Raw genomic sequence first — 15,173 nt, 5'->3', positions numbered from 1 at the left:
ACAGCACCACAAGTTAAATCAAAACAAAATAATCCTACAGATGAATTTACATCTTGCTAAAACAATTTCCACAATCTGAACATTCTAACCATCCATGAAGGGAGGATTTATTGCAGGACTGTTGTGTTAGTCGGTATTAGTTTTAGCCATGTGCACACAGTAAACTGCCATGTGAATGTATGTGTGACTACCAGTAAAATGTATTAACATAATGCAACAGTGTATTGATTCAAAATTAGCTCTCTGTGACAAGAACATTTTCAAGCCCCCTCAAATTTGTCATAAACAGGTTATAAATTTGTCTGTAGCTTTACCTCTGATGTTAAATAGCACAACTTTTGTTGCGAGGTGGATGTTCAGTTACATATCATTTTTCCCAGGTAGATGTGATGAGCAAGGCTGTGGAAGGATTCTTGGAGAGTGATTATTGACCCACAGCTGCTGCACCACAGCTCAAACTCAGTCCACATGTCACACAGGAACTTTGATACTCAACGCTGTGCTTCTTAGAAATCACTGCCTACGTGCCCAGTGGTTGTTTGCTGGCATCAAACTAATGACTTATTACAATGTGTTTGATAGGTTAGACCTAATCTGGGGCAGCTGATGGTGTTAAAGGAGATTTAAGTGCTGATGTAGGTAAAAGAAACCGGTGATATTAAGGATATAACCTGGATTCTAATTGACTAAACTAAAAAAACAAAACAACAACACATAGGCACAAGTGACACTTGAAACTTTTTATTGACGTTACAGTAACAGTTTCAAAATGTGTTAAATTAAGAATAAATACAGAATCTTACCAAGTTTACAAAATACTGATATATCACTCATAAGTTTAGATGTAAAAAATAAGAAAAATTAAAGAGAGATACATTTGCATTGTGCTGCACTGATGAATGGTGGCATATATTTACATTTTAGAGATGATAAAGACATGTACAAAGCCTGAGTGCAGAGTAGCCTACTTTCCAGATTTCAGTGGCACTATGTACAGTATTCCTACACAGGAACCAATTCAACAGCTGCCATTTTTCAAAAGATAAAAGGAACAAGTCACAAACAGTTTTTCACAACAAGCACCTTAATGAAATACACTTTGATCAATATTCTGAACATCATATGTACACAACTCTATTACAGTAGCTATATAAGATCTGGAGGTATTAAAAACAGTGTCTCCATGTGTCAGTCTAAGCCTTATGCTAATGCTATTTAATAATTTACAACGCACTGTGTATCTCAGATGTAAAAATAAAATGTAATGCAGAAATAAGATATACAGAAATACTCTTGAAATTAGAATATTTGCATGATCAGGACACAAGGGAAATCGGTGAAACTGCTGTACTGCACATAATTAAGAATGCATATGATCAAGTTCTTAATCTGATTCACAACATATTTGGGGGAGAGAAAAAAAATAATTCCATGAAATGTACCATGGTCTGACTCACTTTAAGGATATTGAAAGTCTGTGTGAAATGTATTGAAGCTCCCTGACTTGCTTGTGGCCTATGCACAAAAATATTAAAGTGCTAAATGGTGATTTTGTAAAAAAAAAACTAAAACAAACTCCACAGTATTAAATTTGGAGTTACACTGCTCCCAGTGGAAAGCTTTCGGGATGAGTCGTCACTCCTCACCCTTTTTTTGACTCTTCCGTTTACACATGTCCGCCTGTTCAAACGAGGGAACAGGTTTAAAGGGCTTTGGTTTTCGTTGTGTTGAAGGTTGAAGGTCTGCTCTGATATGATCCACTGTGAGCAGCAGGCTCATGGTTCCTGTAATAACTCCCGACTGCCAGTGCGCTCTGCTGCAGAGAGTCTCACATTCACGTAACTGTTCAGCTCGGGAGAGCAGGTCATCGTTCGATAAACTGGAGGCTAATGACATTTTCAGGAACTAGAAGCGTCCGTGTCATGGGCTTCACGGAAACCCCTTCTGGGTCCGGCTTCACATCGAACTCTACCAGGATCTAATGAGAGCAGAAACAGAGAAAACAAGTTTACTACAGTGTGACTGAAATAAAAAAAATATATCAAGTGGTTATCATGTGATAAGTACTGGGTAGTGACTCTTAACCGAAACCCCAGGATTAAGTAATCAAGTTAAATCATTAAGAGCAGGATTTGTACACAGGTTGTTAAGGTAACAGGCATGTTAACAGAATATTATTTCTACTATATTTATATATATATATAGATATAGATATTTATAGATATAGATATTTATACATCTATATATATATCTATATCTATATCTATATCTATATATATATTGTATATATATGCAGGAGGCAGTGCATTGTAACTGTAATGTAAATGTACCTGGATTTACTACAGTCTTGCATTTTTTTAAACTCAAACTACTGACTCACGTCTGGATTAAAACCAGATTTTGGTGATCCTGTTTTAAAAGCTGCAAAATTTCTAAAAACAAAAAATCTGCAAACTCACCCTAGCAAGGGCAAGATAGAGCTCAAGCTCAGCAATACGACGACCTATGCAGCTGCGTTTTCCCACCCCAAATGGTACAGAGGCGTATGGGTGATGTGTCTGTTCCTTGTTCAACCATCGATGAGGTTGGAATTCATCTGGATTGAGAAACACTGCCGGATCCCGTGATGTTGCAAAGTGGCAAAGGGTAATCAGAGTCTGCATAGAAAGATGGTTTATGGTCAGATATGTGTCTCATCGCAAAGGGGAACCATTAACGTAACATTCATCCAGAGTGAGTCTTTCTATTGGGACCAAATGGCATATGCCAGATTCAAACTGTCATCACAGATTATGAATGCACATTTATTCCCTCACACTCACATTTTTAGGGATGAGGTAGCCTCCAACCTGGATGTCTCTCTCCGTAATGACCCTTGCATTTGCAGGAATAACAGGGTACAACCTGAAAAATTCAAAAGAAGATTAGTAATGCCACCATATTTCAATTTGTAGATTAACAATCCGGTGTTTGTCAGGGAGATTACTGCAACCTCTTGACTCATACCTGAGCACTTCTTTGACTGTGGCTTTCAGGAGAGGCATCTGGGCCACATCTGCCGCCTCCGCTACCCGTCGACCCTTCAGCACGGTCAACACCTCATCCCGGAGAGAGGCCTGCAACTCTGGGTGACGGGACAGCTCATATAGGGACCAGGACATGGTGCTGGAAATCTGAAATGACAGAGAGACAAGAGTTTTAATGATATGTCGGACAGAATACGGTGAAGAGGAGGACAGAGCGGTCTGGTCTTACTGTGTCAACTCCTGCAAGAAGCAGCTCCGTGACGTTGCTGTAGACAGTCTTTATGGGCAGGCCCGTCTTGGACAGGAAGTAGGTGAGATATCGGCCCTCCACCTTCTCTCCACGTGCAACCTTCTCCGCTTCGGTTGTCAGGCGCTTGTCGATGTGACCTTTAGCTACAGGCACAGATAGTATTGGCCGTTATGACAGTGATGGTAAATGTGAAATAGACTAGAGGATGGGATCATTCTCAAAAATGCCTAAAATCATGCACGTCAATATGCTGTTGATGATATCCAAACTTTCTCAAAAGTTTCCAAATTTGAGGAAAAATAACAACTATTATGTTGATCATATCCCGAATGTCATCATTAGGCGTAATGTTCATGTTTTTTATTACAGCGCAGGTGATCTTGTAACTGCGTGAGGGTTAAGGACTTTAACCTCTTGTTTCATGATCCAATGATTATTTTAAACATGTTTGATTTTGACGTCTCAGATCTGGATAATGTCTTGATGTACTTCAAGAGTGAGTGGGATGACAACCTGGTGCCAAGTGGAAACCAGCGACAGCCAATGACAAATGAGGCGACTGGAAGGAATTTGAATACAAAAAGTGTGGAAAGACATTCGATGTTCCACCGCCATGTTTGTTTTGGTTCCATGTAATGGGCTGCTCGTTTTGTGTGGTGCATCTTGAGTTTGTCCAATTTCCCTGCTTGTTGTTAGATTACACATTTTCTGACTTTCAAAAGCTTTTTGTGATCTGTACTATACGGTATTACAGTACAATATCACTATCAGAATTACTGTTTCCATGTAGGAAGACAGTATATGTTGCTTCCATTTCCTATACCAAACTCAAATTATGCATTAGGAGTAATAACCTACCAAAATCAAACATGTAGTCCCAGCACCCACAAAAGACGTTCCAGGGTTTAGGGAACAGCTGGTGCAACCAGCTTGGCATGGCCATAGTAAGAAGCGTCATCACAAACATGGTGTTGATTGACTGGATGAAACGCTCTGTCTCTTCAGGAACAGCTTGATCCAGGCAACCGATTCTGGATTCAAACAACACTGAGGAAATACCTGTTGAGGAAAAAAAAAGAGAACACAGATAAAATATTGGAAGATTAAAATCAACTACCACCAACATGAAAAATATTTTCCTTTCGTCTTTCTTAATATTAACGATTACCTTTGTATTGTTAACATTTATTGTAAATAGAAGGTACAACTTTTACCAATGTTTGGATCTTTCAGAGAGTCCACTATGAACGGTTAACTTGTGGCTTTTTATAACATCTACTGTTATATAAAAGGTAATTCAATCTCCTTTGGTAACCTTTAGTTTCTTCCTATATGTCACAGTCTAGTTCTTGGCCCCTATTTCTATTCAACAATCCAGTCATTTTGGCAACGGTAGACTAAATGTTTGAGAAGTGTGCATGGGACCAAGCAGTCACTGGACTGAGTCTGTGTTTAGTCTGGGGAAATCTGACAGGAAAATAAATGAATGCAGCTCCCTCCTCCTGCAAGGAAAGCTGCACAGGAGCACTGAGGCAGAGGCTATATCCTCAGTCTTCCTTTCACAAACTGAGAAAGTTGATCACAAATATCTGGAAAGTTCTGCCTCTTAAAGCACGTTTTGCAAAACCATAAACATAGGAAAGGTGCAGTGGTGGAAAGTAACAAAGTACACTGACTGATGTACTACACTTAAAGTGCTATTTGAAGGTACTTGAAGGTTCTTTAATTGAGCATTTACATTTTTACTATATATTTGAACTTTATTTCATTTAGAAGGAGTATTGTACTTTTCAACCAGCAGTCTAAGCAGGGCATTATAGATGTCCATCTCCTCAGCAACATTTTAACTGAGAATAGCATCATCAGCATCACTACCATCTGACATCAGACGCCTCGCCTGAGTGGTTGGCTTAATATATAACATGGCCCATACAAAACACTTCATTCTAGCTATTCTACTTCACAAGTACTTTTACTTTTAATGCTTTAAGTATATTTTACTAATAATACTACTTTACTTGAAAGTGTATGTATAACTTTTCTTATAATGCAGAATCATGACTTAACATGATATAACTCAAATAAAGCATCTGAATAGTTTCTCTGCCAATGGAAAGGTGAGACAAAGGTTACTTGTCCGTGGTCTGAGGTGGAGATGATGATGTTATCACAGCACGTCGGGCTCTGACAGGCATGCTTTTAAAATGTCAGCGATATCACATTATACTGCCTCCTTCATGCGGCTGCCGCTGATTACCAGTGTTTACATAGTGTGATACACCCTGTGGAGGTGCATGACATTTCCACTCATCAGAATACACAAAACCCTACCCTCGAGGCCGAAGCGATAGAACTCGCTGGCGATATCAGTGACGAGGCCTTGAGGGCGTCTGCTGTGGCGAAGTTTGGCAATGAGGTCACTGACCACGCTGTTCAGGGTCTTATCATAAGCTTCCACTGCCTTTGGGCGCAGCATGTGCTTCCCCAGGAGACTTCTCACCGCCTGCCACTCCTCCCCCTCTCTGTGAACACAATGAAGACAGACATGCATTTCTGTGCACAGCTGAATTGTAGGACTTTATTGTTTACCCAGGGAAGATGGAGAGTTTATATAGTAAGACACTATGTAGGTGCTAAATAGTTTCATGTAAGAGTATGAAATAAGTTGGGATGGGGAAAGTTGAGTATCTTATCTTCTGGGTGAGGACAGGGCAAAAACAAGAAAACTCTGCAAGTGAAGAGAGAATGGTTTGAGATTATTAGACACTCACGATGTCAAGAGTCCGTAGTGATGACCTCTGAGCTTCCTGTAGTCCTTCCAGGAGGAAAGGTCAGAGCGCATGGGGTGCTGGCCCTCCTGCCTCAGTACCTGCTCGATGAGCGCCGGATCGGCCACATGAACCGTCAGGATGGGGCCGAAACTTGCCTTCCACATGGGACCATAGCGGCGCGTTCCTTCCAGCTGAGACAACGAGACATGAAGTTTACCTTGTGAAAACCCTGCACATCACGAGATGACTTGCATCATCCGGAGATGCGCTCTCTTTTAGTTTTAAAGCCGCGTGCTGAGACAAAAATGCCTGCAGGCTTTTTTTTCTCTCTGCACAACTAATGCTTAGATCATTTTCAATGAGGACACAGTTCGGTCAGCCAAATCTTCAGCTTTACTTGGCAGACGTATTGATGGAAGATGGCTAGATGAACTCATAACGCATTATAAATCAGTATATATAGAGAACACAACCGTCCCATTCCTTCTCAAGTGTGTGTATGTGTGTGCATGCGCCATCTTGACTCTAGATGGCTCTTTCATATTCATCTGTTTCTCTTGTTTTGTGACATCACATCTAGTTTGGAAGACCAATCACTGTGCAGTATACGCAACTTACACAAGTGAGAAAGTGCACAGTCACTGAGAATGGACGTGTTCAGCTGAACAGGAGACATTTTGTGTGTAATAAAAGAGCACAATTTGCATATTCTTAGAATCTGCAATTTAGATATGGTTTTGAGAATTTTGTGTCTAGAAGATTGACCGTCTTTGTGGAAATACCATGTCAGACACAAGTTACTATTCAAAGCAGAGCATTTCTAAATGTCTGCTCTTTTACCAATTACGCATATTTTATTATGCATGGTTTTGATCAATATTAAATATGTCTTTTTATTTCATTCAACAATGCATTCAAAGATGTTTCAGACGCACAATAATTGTGTTCTCTTCGATCTCTCGTGTTTCTTTCATCAGTTCACAGTGATGAAACCTACATGCTGTAAGTATTCATTTCTAGTAACAATGCAGCATTTTGGACATTCTTCTGTTGTACAGTGTTTGTGCGGGTTCCTCGAACACGCTGAACTTGTATCATCCTACCTGTAACTCGTGCAGCCTCGACAGACCCCTCTTGGCGAACAGGTCCCAGGCGAAGCTGGCGACGCTCGGCCCGGGCATGTCGTCCAGCGTGCGCGCGTCCTGCAGCCCGGTGCCCTGCAGGCCGGCGGACGTGCCCTCGGCCCACCTCTCCATCCACTTGACCAGCGGCACGGCGCTGCGGCCGGATGCGCGAAGAGCTTGTTGCAGCATCCTTCTCAGACAGGTCATAGATCGGGGGCCGGACGCGGCTCTGTCGGATGTCGGCGCTCATTTTGTGTTGGCCGGCCGGACGCTCTATTTATAACGCGCGACCTGCTCGTCGGACCCGCGGAGATAAAGCTGTGAATTTTCTCATTTTGGGCCAATCATGGGTGTAAAAGGCAGCGCAGGCCCCTCCCCGTCCCGGATGAGACTGCGAGGGCGTGAGTCGAGAGGAAGGTGTGTCCAATCAGAGGCCTGAGCTCAGACCATCCCAGACACAGCACACGTGCAGCCCCTGGATACATAATACATGACTTCTCCGTCACTGTTCAGGCTTATCTCTCCACCTGTGAGGCAACTTGCTCTCTGATAATCCGGCAGACTGACATATTTAGAGCGATGGATATGACCGCTTGTCTGCGATATCTTGTCTGCCACTCACCCTCAAGGCCAATGTTATTATAGATCCCCCTTATCTATAAGGGAGAAACCAGGTCTGTTTGACAGAGATAAGAGGGACAAGTCAGACACAAGACAAAACCAAGTGGGTTCCCTAGCCAGGGAGAAAATCCTGACCTGATTTCAATTGAGCTGGATGTCGTCCAAAGCACAGACTGTGAGGTAACCACCCCGGGGGCTGTACTCAGAATCTGCTTTGACATTTGCTCCCCTCTCATTTTGTAAACTCTTAGGAGAAATCACAGATCACCCAGAAACGATGATCTCAGCATTCTTTTTATGGATACATATCTAATGCTGACAGGGTGAGGATCAATGCGGTCCTGACATGTCAATACATTTTTAACAACTGTATTGTCGCAATATCAAATCCATATAGTTTTTTGATTGGATATACAGACTGAAGCTTTAGAGACACAAAACTGACCAAAGTGTCTTAATAAATACATTGAGGCATATAACTGTAAAAAACCCTCGATATAAAAATGCTAATTAAAAAGAATGTACTTGAAATTTGTATGCATCAATATTTTTAATAATTGGACAAAAAAAAAGACATTGAGAAGAGGCATGAAAAGAAAAAGACCAGGCCATGGCTTACTTTTTTGAACAAGGCGATTAGAAATGGTAGGCTTAACCCCCATTCATCCAATGTTCATCCAAATGGCATTTCGCAGAAAATTGCATAATTCTTCATGACGTCATTCTTAGATTCGCCAAAGATATTATTCTGTGAATTCACTAGCATATTGAATGAGGACCTCTAAGAATCACAATATATGCTCATTCAATATATTTTCATGAAAATTGACTTTGACCTTTAAAGGTCCAATGTGGTATTTGACCTGCGAATTGGCTCTAGTTTTGATATGTATGGTCAATTGGTTGATAGGTCATCTATAAATGCATTTTTGATAGAAAGGTAAAAAATACCTGAACTTCGACGAAGATTTTTTGCAAGAAGACAATGTTATGGGTCAAATCAAACAATCGCCAATTGGTTCATGAGATATATAGGATAATATATTTTAGGGATATTTTACCCAGGTGAGATGACCTAAGACCTTGGTGATCCAATAAATATTATCATGCAGATAATATCCATGTTAACTCCTATACCAGGTTTCATAAAGATCCTTCCACCCGTTTAGGACTTAATGTCTAATATTGTAGATATCCACTTGTGTGGAAACACAGACACTGACAAGCCCAAACGACACATCACTCATCCTTCGGAGGTGACCTCATAATTGGTTCGGAATCAGTCAACAATAATACCAAGATATCTTTCAGACCTAACTTCTGATAATAAAGACAAGCTCTTTTGTACCAAACACTGTGGCTAAAACATTCCTGTTGGGTATAATGTCCTTTTTTTTGGTGATGATTGTGTATAATTCCTCTGAAATGTGTGATTATCAATCATCCTCTCAGCTACTTATCACCTCAATACTATGTCATAACCATTTAAATCATAAATTATGAACACAGTATGCCAGCCAAAGTCCTATAGGTGTGCATGTGAACATGTGCAGACTGAAAAGAGAAAGAAATATGGGTTGGTGCCGGAAAATGAGCCCAGCAGCCCAAAAATTACATATTGGTTTTTCCTCTGTCTACTTACAATGCTGTGCAAAATTACAGCACACCGCCACATCATGTATGTGGAAATATGCAGTAGATTTACAATAATGTAACAGGCCTGTTATGTTCACACTCTGTCAAACAGCGTGAAATGAGTCAAACAGGGATTCAGTGAAAATTGCCACTGCAAAATCACATGTCCAACCAGTCTGCTGCCAGGTTAAAGGTTCATTGCTGACATGATATACGTGACATTTAGATTTTTAACAGCCAGCTGCTGTTGCGGGATCTAGTGCAGAACTCGTACACGTGTTCTTCATTTTCTGGGCCGATCTCGTGTCTAAGCACTCCACGAATGTCAAGAGACGTGTGCATGATTTATTTAGCTGAGGGCAAAATTCAATTAGTTTCCAAATTAAAAAAAGAACAACCCACGCTGTTTTGTGCTTTTGGAGCAATTTGAGTAAAAACCCCTTGGTGTCAAGGTATCTTTTTATAACTGTCACCACAGATTAGGATGAGACAAATTTTAGGAAATGTACTTACTACATTTAGGTCGGTTTGTCAGACAAGTGCAAGAAAGCTGATTACATAACAAGCATGAACAAGGAAAATAGCAGCAGTGAGATTGTGACATAACAAAGTTAGGACACGTGCACCATGGTGATCATGGCCTTTATACTTTAACATGAATGAGAATCAAACACTTGCCAACAGCTCCAGCTGTATATGCAGCCTCAAGGCGAAAAGGGGAAAATTGGAAGATCTTTTTTTTTTGCACTGCAGCAATCCCCACATGTCTGACCTCACTATTTACAGTACTTGACCTGAACATGTGAATCAGACTTCTGCTTTAGAGGCCACAAAAGAATGTGTGTGTGTCTGTGACGCTGGGTTATGAAGATGAAAGTGCAGCATTGAGCAAAGATCAACGCTGCTCTGTCAGAAATCGTCTGACACGAGACCTGTTCATGAGACTTCCTGAGTGGAAGATTATCTTCAAGATAAACAATGACCTCTGAAATTTACATGAACACATAAACAAGTTTGAAACAAGGTCACTTTCTTTGTTGAGTTTTGGTCTTTCACAATGTACTGCAAACAAATCGAGTCCGAGATTTTCTGTTCGACTGCTGATAAGAATTTTTTTTTTCTGTCTTTGCATGTCTGCAAAAGAAATTTCAACGTATGTCAAAATACACTTCTCACTTTCCCCAGCTTTTTCAGGAAAGATGCACATATTTGAAGATTTTGCTCCGGCGCAGAGGCTCAGATGCTCATCTTTGGTTTCTTGTTCAGCAGGTTAGTAGCTGAAGACCACACAAGACGCTTGGGACAAAATAAATTCTCCCCAAAGCGAAACATTCTTAATTAATCTTGCCCTGCCGGAGTAACACGGGATTAATATTGATTTTAAAACTTAATAAGAAATCCCGTGAAAGAATGGCTTCTTTGTGCTCTCATGCGGTGTGAACTGATGTGGCCCAGTTGTAGATCATGCTATAGAGCATGGCAGCGATAGCCAAAGAGGTATTTCCCTTTATTGTATTGGCCCAGTGCCCAGGAGGGAGACGGCTATACTCCCAAACTAGTGTGCTAAAGTTCATGGCTGCAGTCTGCGTGTCTGGGTATCAGAGGAGTGTGTCTCACACTCACACACTCGCACACACACACACGCACGCACGCACGCACGCACACACACACACACACGGAGAGGTGCACATGGTTTCCATCACTCAACAGGCTTGTGAGGCTAATCCTCTCTAGCCTGTCCGATGGTGTTTGATTGGTCGTGTTTAATATATAGTCAGGCCTTCACTACAGCGCCAACTGAGCTGTCTCCAGATGCTCTCATGAATGGGTCGTTAACCAGAGATCATTTAACATAATGAATTATATTTAAGATGGATATGACTGCTATATATTTTTTTGTGATTGTTAATGATTATGTGTATTGGTCAACTTTATGTTCGCACTACACTACTACATGGACAAGCTGAGCCTAATATATACACATGATCCTTTTGGAGACTATTTCATCAATGCAACTGTTACAGTCGCTCCGCTCACTCTCTGTCCAGCCTTCATGCAATTTCAATTGCAAGTGTTACAGCTGACAGCTTACTTTGTAAATATAATAAACATCAGTGTGACGTGAATTTGTTATCTTTGTTTGGCTGCTTATTTTAACCCCTCAACACAAATATCTGTCTTGATTTATTCACATAAAATCACAATTTCTATTCTTCAGTGAAATGAGTTAAGTGCCAGTCAACTGCAGAAACGATCCCTTGGGGGTATAACTGCCTCTTCAGCACATGATGCACAAAATGTTCAGGACATAATGTTCAGAATGTGTTAATGGTGCCTTTAGACATGACATAAATCTGTACGGCAATGAGCTGAGGAGCTGAGGGGTGCACTTTCGCTTGTGACCGCATGGGGATGTGGTGATGAAGAGAAAAAAAAGAGCAGTAAAAATAGCAAATCCATCCATCCATCGTCTTCCGCTGTATCCATTTAAGGGTCGCGGGGGGGCTCGAGCCAAACCCCGCTAACATTGGGCGAGAGGCGAGGCTCACACTGGACAGGTCGCCAGCCTATCGCAGGGCCACATACAGAGACGTACCACCAATCACTCTCACATTCACACCTACGGTCAATTTAGAGTCTTCAATGAACCTAACCCCATTCTGCATGTCTTTGGACTGTGGGAGGAAGCCGGAGAACCCGGAGAGAACCCACGCATACACAGGGAAAACATGCAAACTCCACACAGAAAGGCCCTGGTTGGTTTGAACCGGGATTCGAACCGAGAATCTTCTTGCTGTGAGGCAAAAGTGCTAACGGCAGCCGAAGTACCAAATAAGGATTTTTATTATTGCAATATGTATGGTAATTGGTAAAGACTGTGCAATTCCAAAAACTAAAAACTGAAACAGAGCATCTGTTAGATTAGGAACTGAACACCAGAACCTGGACACCAGATGTGCTGTGTATGTTGACAAGTGACAGAAACGCATGTGATAGATGATGGATTGTCTTTGTCCCTGGGCTGTATGTGGCACACCCACTGTACATAATGAGAAAATAATGATCATAATAATAAAGTAATAATAATGAGAGTATCCTCCTGGAGGATGTTTCTCTAAATTCTATCTAACATACACCATGTTCACCATGAGAAATGAAGAACTGTGGACAGAAAACCACCAAAAGGCTATTGTGAATCAGTCTTTTGTATTAATTTATATTATATCCAAAATATCAAACCATACCTGTATGAAGCTGTATATTTGAGATGAGCTGCTTTCATCCACATTCACTCATTTCGCTGCTCAAACATGTAGAACAAGTTGACCTTAATGCCGTTATAAAACCCCGATTACATTCTTTGTCTCTACTGGGTTTTCTTAAAATCCTTCCCACTTAAAGTAGCTCCGGATTTGCTTTCGTCTGAGGCTTGTTTCTTTGACTCATGGCTCTTATCTAGCTCTGTGTAGTTGATCAGCAGGACATAAAAATACAAATATGTAATGTAGTCTATTTTTTACATATCTGAAATGTTGAGATGTTGAACTGTAAATTTTCAAAAGCATTCATGTAATTTTTTTGTATTTTGAATGTATGACTTTCTCTAACTCAACTGTTCAGAATCAGATTCAGAATTACTTTATTGATCCACAGGGCAAATCGGGACATTCATCCTCTTAAACCTATTTGCTTGACATGCCGGTGCCTATCCTTGTCTAATTATTTACCAACATCAGGTTGTAGCCCTGGTGCTTCCTTTATCGCATACTATGAGAAAATGTTAAACAGAGGAACCAACACACTACCATTTTTCCTAATTCGATCAGTTAGTCAATACAAAATGTAAAATTTGTTCTGAGGGCTACAAGGGAAATTAAAAATTAAAAAAAGAGTAATAATAATAGATGAGTACATTTTTGTGCTGAGTATGGTGCAAAAGAAAACCATGTTCCGTATCCAAAATGGGTGATTCATCTAATGGGTAGCAAAAAAACATGCTACTAAATTTCCCGGCGAGCTGTATCAAAATATGGAAAGAGTGAAAAATTGTTGCAATTATTGGTCATAGGGAGAATTTTCATTGAAACATGACCATTAGCTTCAGAGAGATCTTGTCCTTGACCACAGCGTTTGGAAAGATGGTCAAACTGTTCATGAATAAAAGAGTTCGTCCAAAATAAAAGAGCCATACTTATATTCTATTTTAAAAAATGGAATAGGACAAGGTGCAGATTTAGCCTCTAGTGAGCGTACAGCAGTGTAGACATGACTGAGGGCCACTTGGCACTGCGAGATTCAAACGTCTGATGCAGGGGAGTGTGGAATAATGGAGCAGCCATGATGTCAGGAGCAGCAGGTGTGAACAGTTCGAGAGGGCTGCAGCTGCTCTCCACTTCAAATGAATTACTGGTGTCCATCAGCAGCAACGTTTACTCTGAAAGGTTCGGACAGATCACATTTCCTGCAATCTATCATGAGCATATGGTAGAAAATGGACTTGCAATAAACATGGACTTGCAATAATACCGGGTACAATTTTGCCTTCATTTGACTCTTTTCGGAGAGGGCAGGTTTTGTCGGATGTTGCCTTCTCCTTTCAGTTTATAAACCTGAGATTGGTCATATACTGTATATTTTTTTGGGGGATGTTTCCATTTCAGAACAGATATTTCCTTTGCATCCAATTAATGAAATTGTGGAGTAAGTTTAAAAACCCATCATCGCAATTGCAAACGCCCTTCAGCAGAAAAGAAAAAAGTACTACGATGTTACGAATAATTTCTCCAACATGAAATCATCCCATGAAAAATGTATGACGTGTCTAGAAGAAAAGAGAAAATGTGTTATTATTAATACCATTTCTAAATTCAGTACTTTATGCACAGGAGAAATGTAGAGGAGAAATAAAGGTGATGTGAATGTTTCTTGAAGAGATGAACTTGCAACAATAGGCAGATTATTGGTTGTTATTCTGAAACTGTGACTAAAGTAGAAAAGTCATTCCAGCCTGAAAGGAACCAGCAGGTTGAAAAGATGATTTTTGGTAGAGAAATTACAAAGTCATAAAGTGTAACCTGCTGCTGTGTGAAGCTTAGAAATGCCTACTTTGTCTCCTCACAAGCAGTATGGGATGGATGGAGAGCAACTGGGAGAAGATAAATACAAAGTGAACAGTTTTTCTTTAAAGCGCCTGAAAAACAAATTGGATTGTACACTCAGGTTTCTCATTAGTCCAGACCTGAAAATCCCAAGTGAGAAAGGATTTGGAGCAGTATTTAGGCCTGCAGGGTTGCAGAGCCACACCAGGGTTGTTAATGCTGTGGGAAGGAATTTCTGTGGAAGTACAACAGCTCAGCTCTGTCTTTGGGCTGAGCTCCAAGTGGTGTGTAGACACTACCCAGCTCGACAGATAAGCCCCCACCACAGTTTTGGGGGAGGAAAAGAAAAGGCAGAGCATGGTGCCAGTGATTTGACAAAAACTTAATTTGGATTATGGATGTGGGGAGGAGAGCAGCATAAGGCCAGGAGAAACACCAGTGGACACAGTTCAGAGACCTTCATCACAAATGTCTCTGTACACCGCCACAATGGGTTTGAAAGGAAGCAGCCAGGATGTGATTAAAGTGAAGACTTTCAGGTTTAATTTAAGGGGTTTAACAAAAGAATTGCATTAGGAATCACAGCCCTTTTTTACACATAGTCCCTCACTTTTCAGAGGCTCAGCAGTAATTGGACAATTGACTAA

At 40.7% G+C, this 15,173-nt stretch overlaps 1 protein-coding gene across 1 annotated transcript; it reads right to left on the bottom strand.

Annotated features, from left to right (window-relative positions):
• Window positions 1-736: 736 nt before the first annotated feature.
• LOC118310005 (25-hydroxyvitamin D-1 alpha hydroxylase, mitochondrial) lies at window positions 737-7,512 on the bottom strand. The gene is made up of 9 exons (XM_035632718.2): window positions 7,151-7,512; window positions 6,048-6,238; window positions 5,608-5,798; window positions 4,135-4,335; window positions 3,256-3,419; window positions 3,007-3,173; window positions 2,823-2,904; window positions 2,460-2,657; window positions 737-1,978 (listed from the first exon to the last, which is right to left on the bottom strand). The coding sequence occupies exons 1-9, from the start codon at window positions 7,376-7,378 to the stop codon at window positions 1,865-1,867; spliced, it is 1,536 nt and encodes a 511-aa protein (XP_035488611.1). The 5' UTR covers window positions 7,379-7,512; the 3' UTR covers window positions 737-1,864.
• Window positions 7,513-15,173: the final 7,661 nt, after the last annotated feature.

The sequence above is a fragment of the Scophthalmus maximus genome, chromosome 6, assembly GCF_022379125.1.
Source record: "Scophthalmus maximus strain ysfricsl-2021 chromosome 6, ASM2237912v1, whole genome shotgun sequence".
NCBI lineage: Eukaryota > Metazoa > Chordata > Actinopteri > Pleuronectiformes > Scophthalmidae > Scophthalmus > Scophthalmus maximus.
This window is presented reverse-complemented; position numbering and strand designations above follow the sequence as displayed.

Coding starts and splice junctions, on each gene's coding strand:
- LOC118310005 (XM_035632718.2), bottom strand. CDS start 7,378: ATGACCTGTCTGAGAAGGATGCTGCAACAAGCTCTTCGCGCATCCGGC. Junction 5,799..6,047: donor CACTACGGACTCTTGACATC/GTGAGTGTCTAA, acceptor TTGTGTTCACAG/AGAGGGGGAGGAGTGGCAGG. Junction 1,979..2,459: donor TCTATCTTGCCCTTGCTAGG/GTGAGTTTGCAG, acceptor TGCTCTCATTAG/ATCCTGGTAGAGTTCGATGT.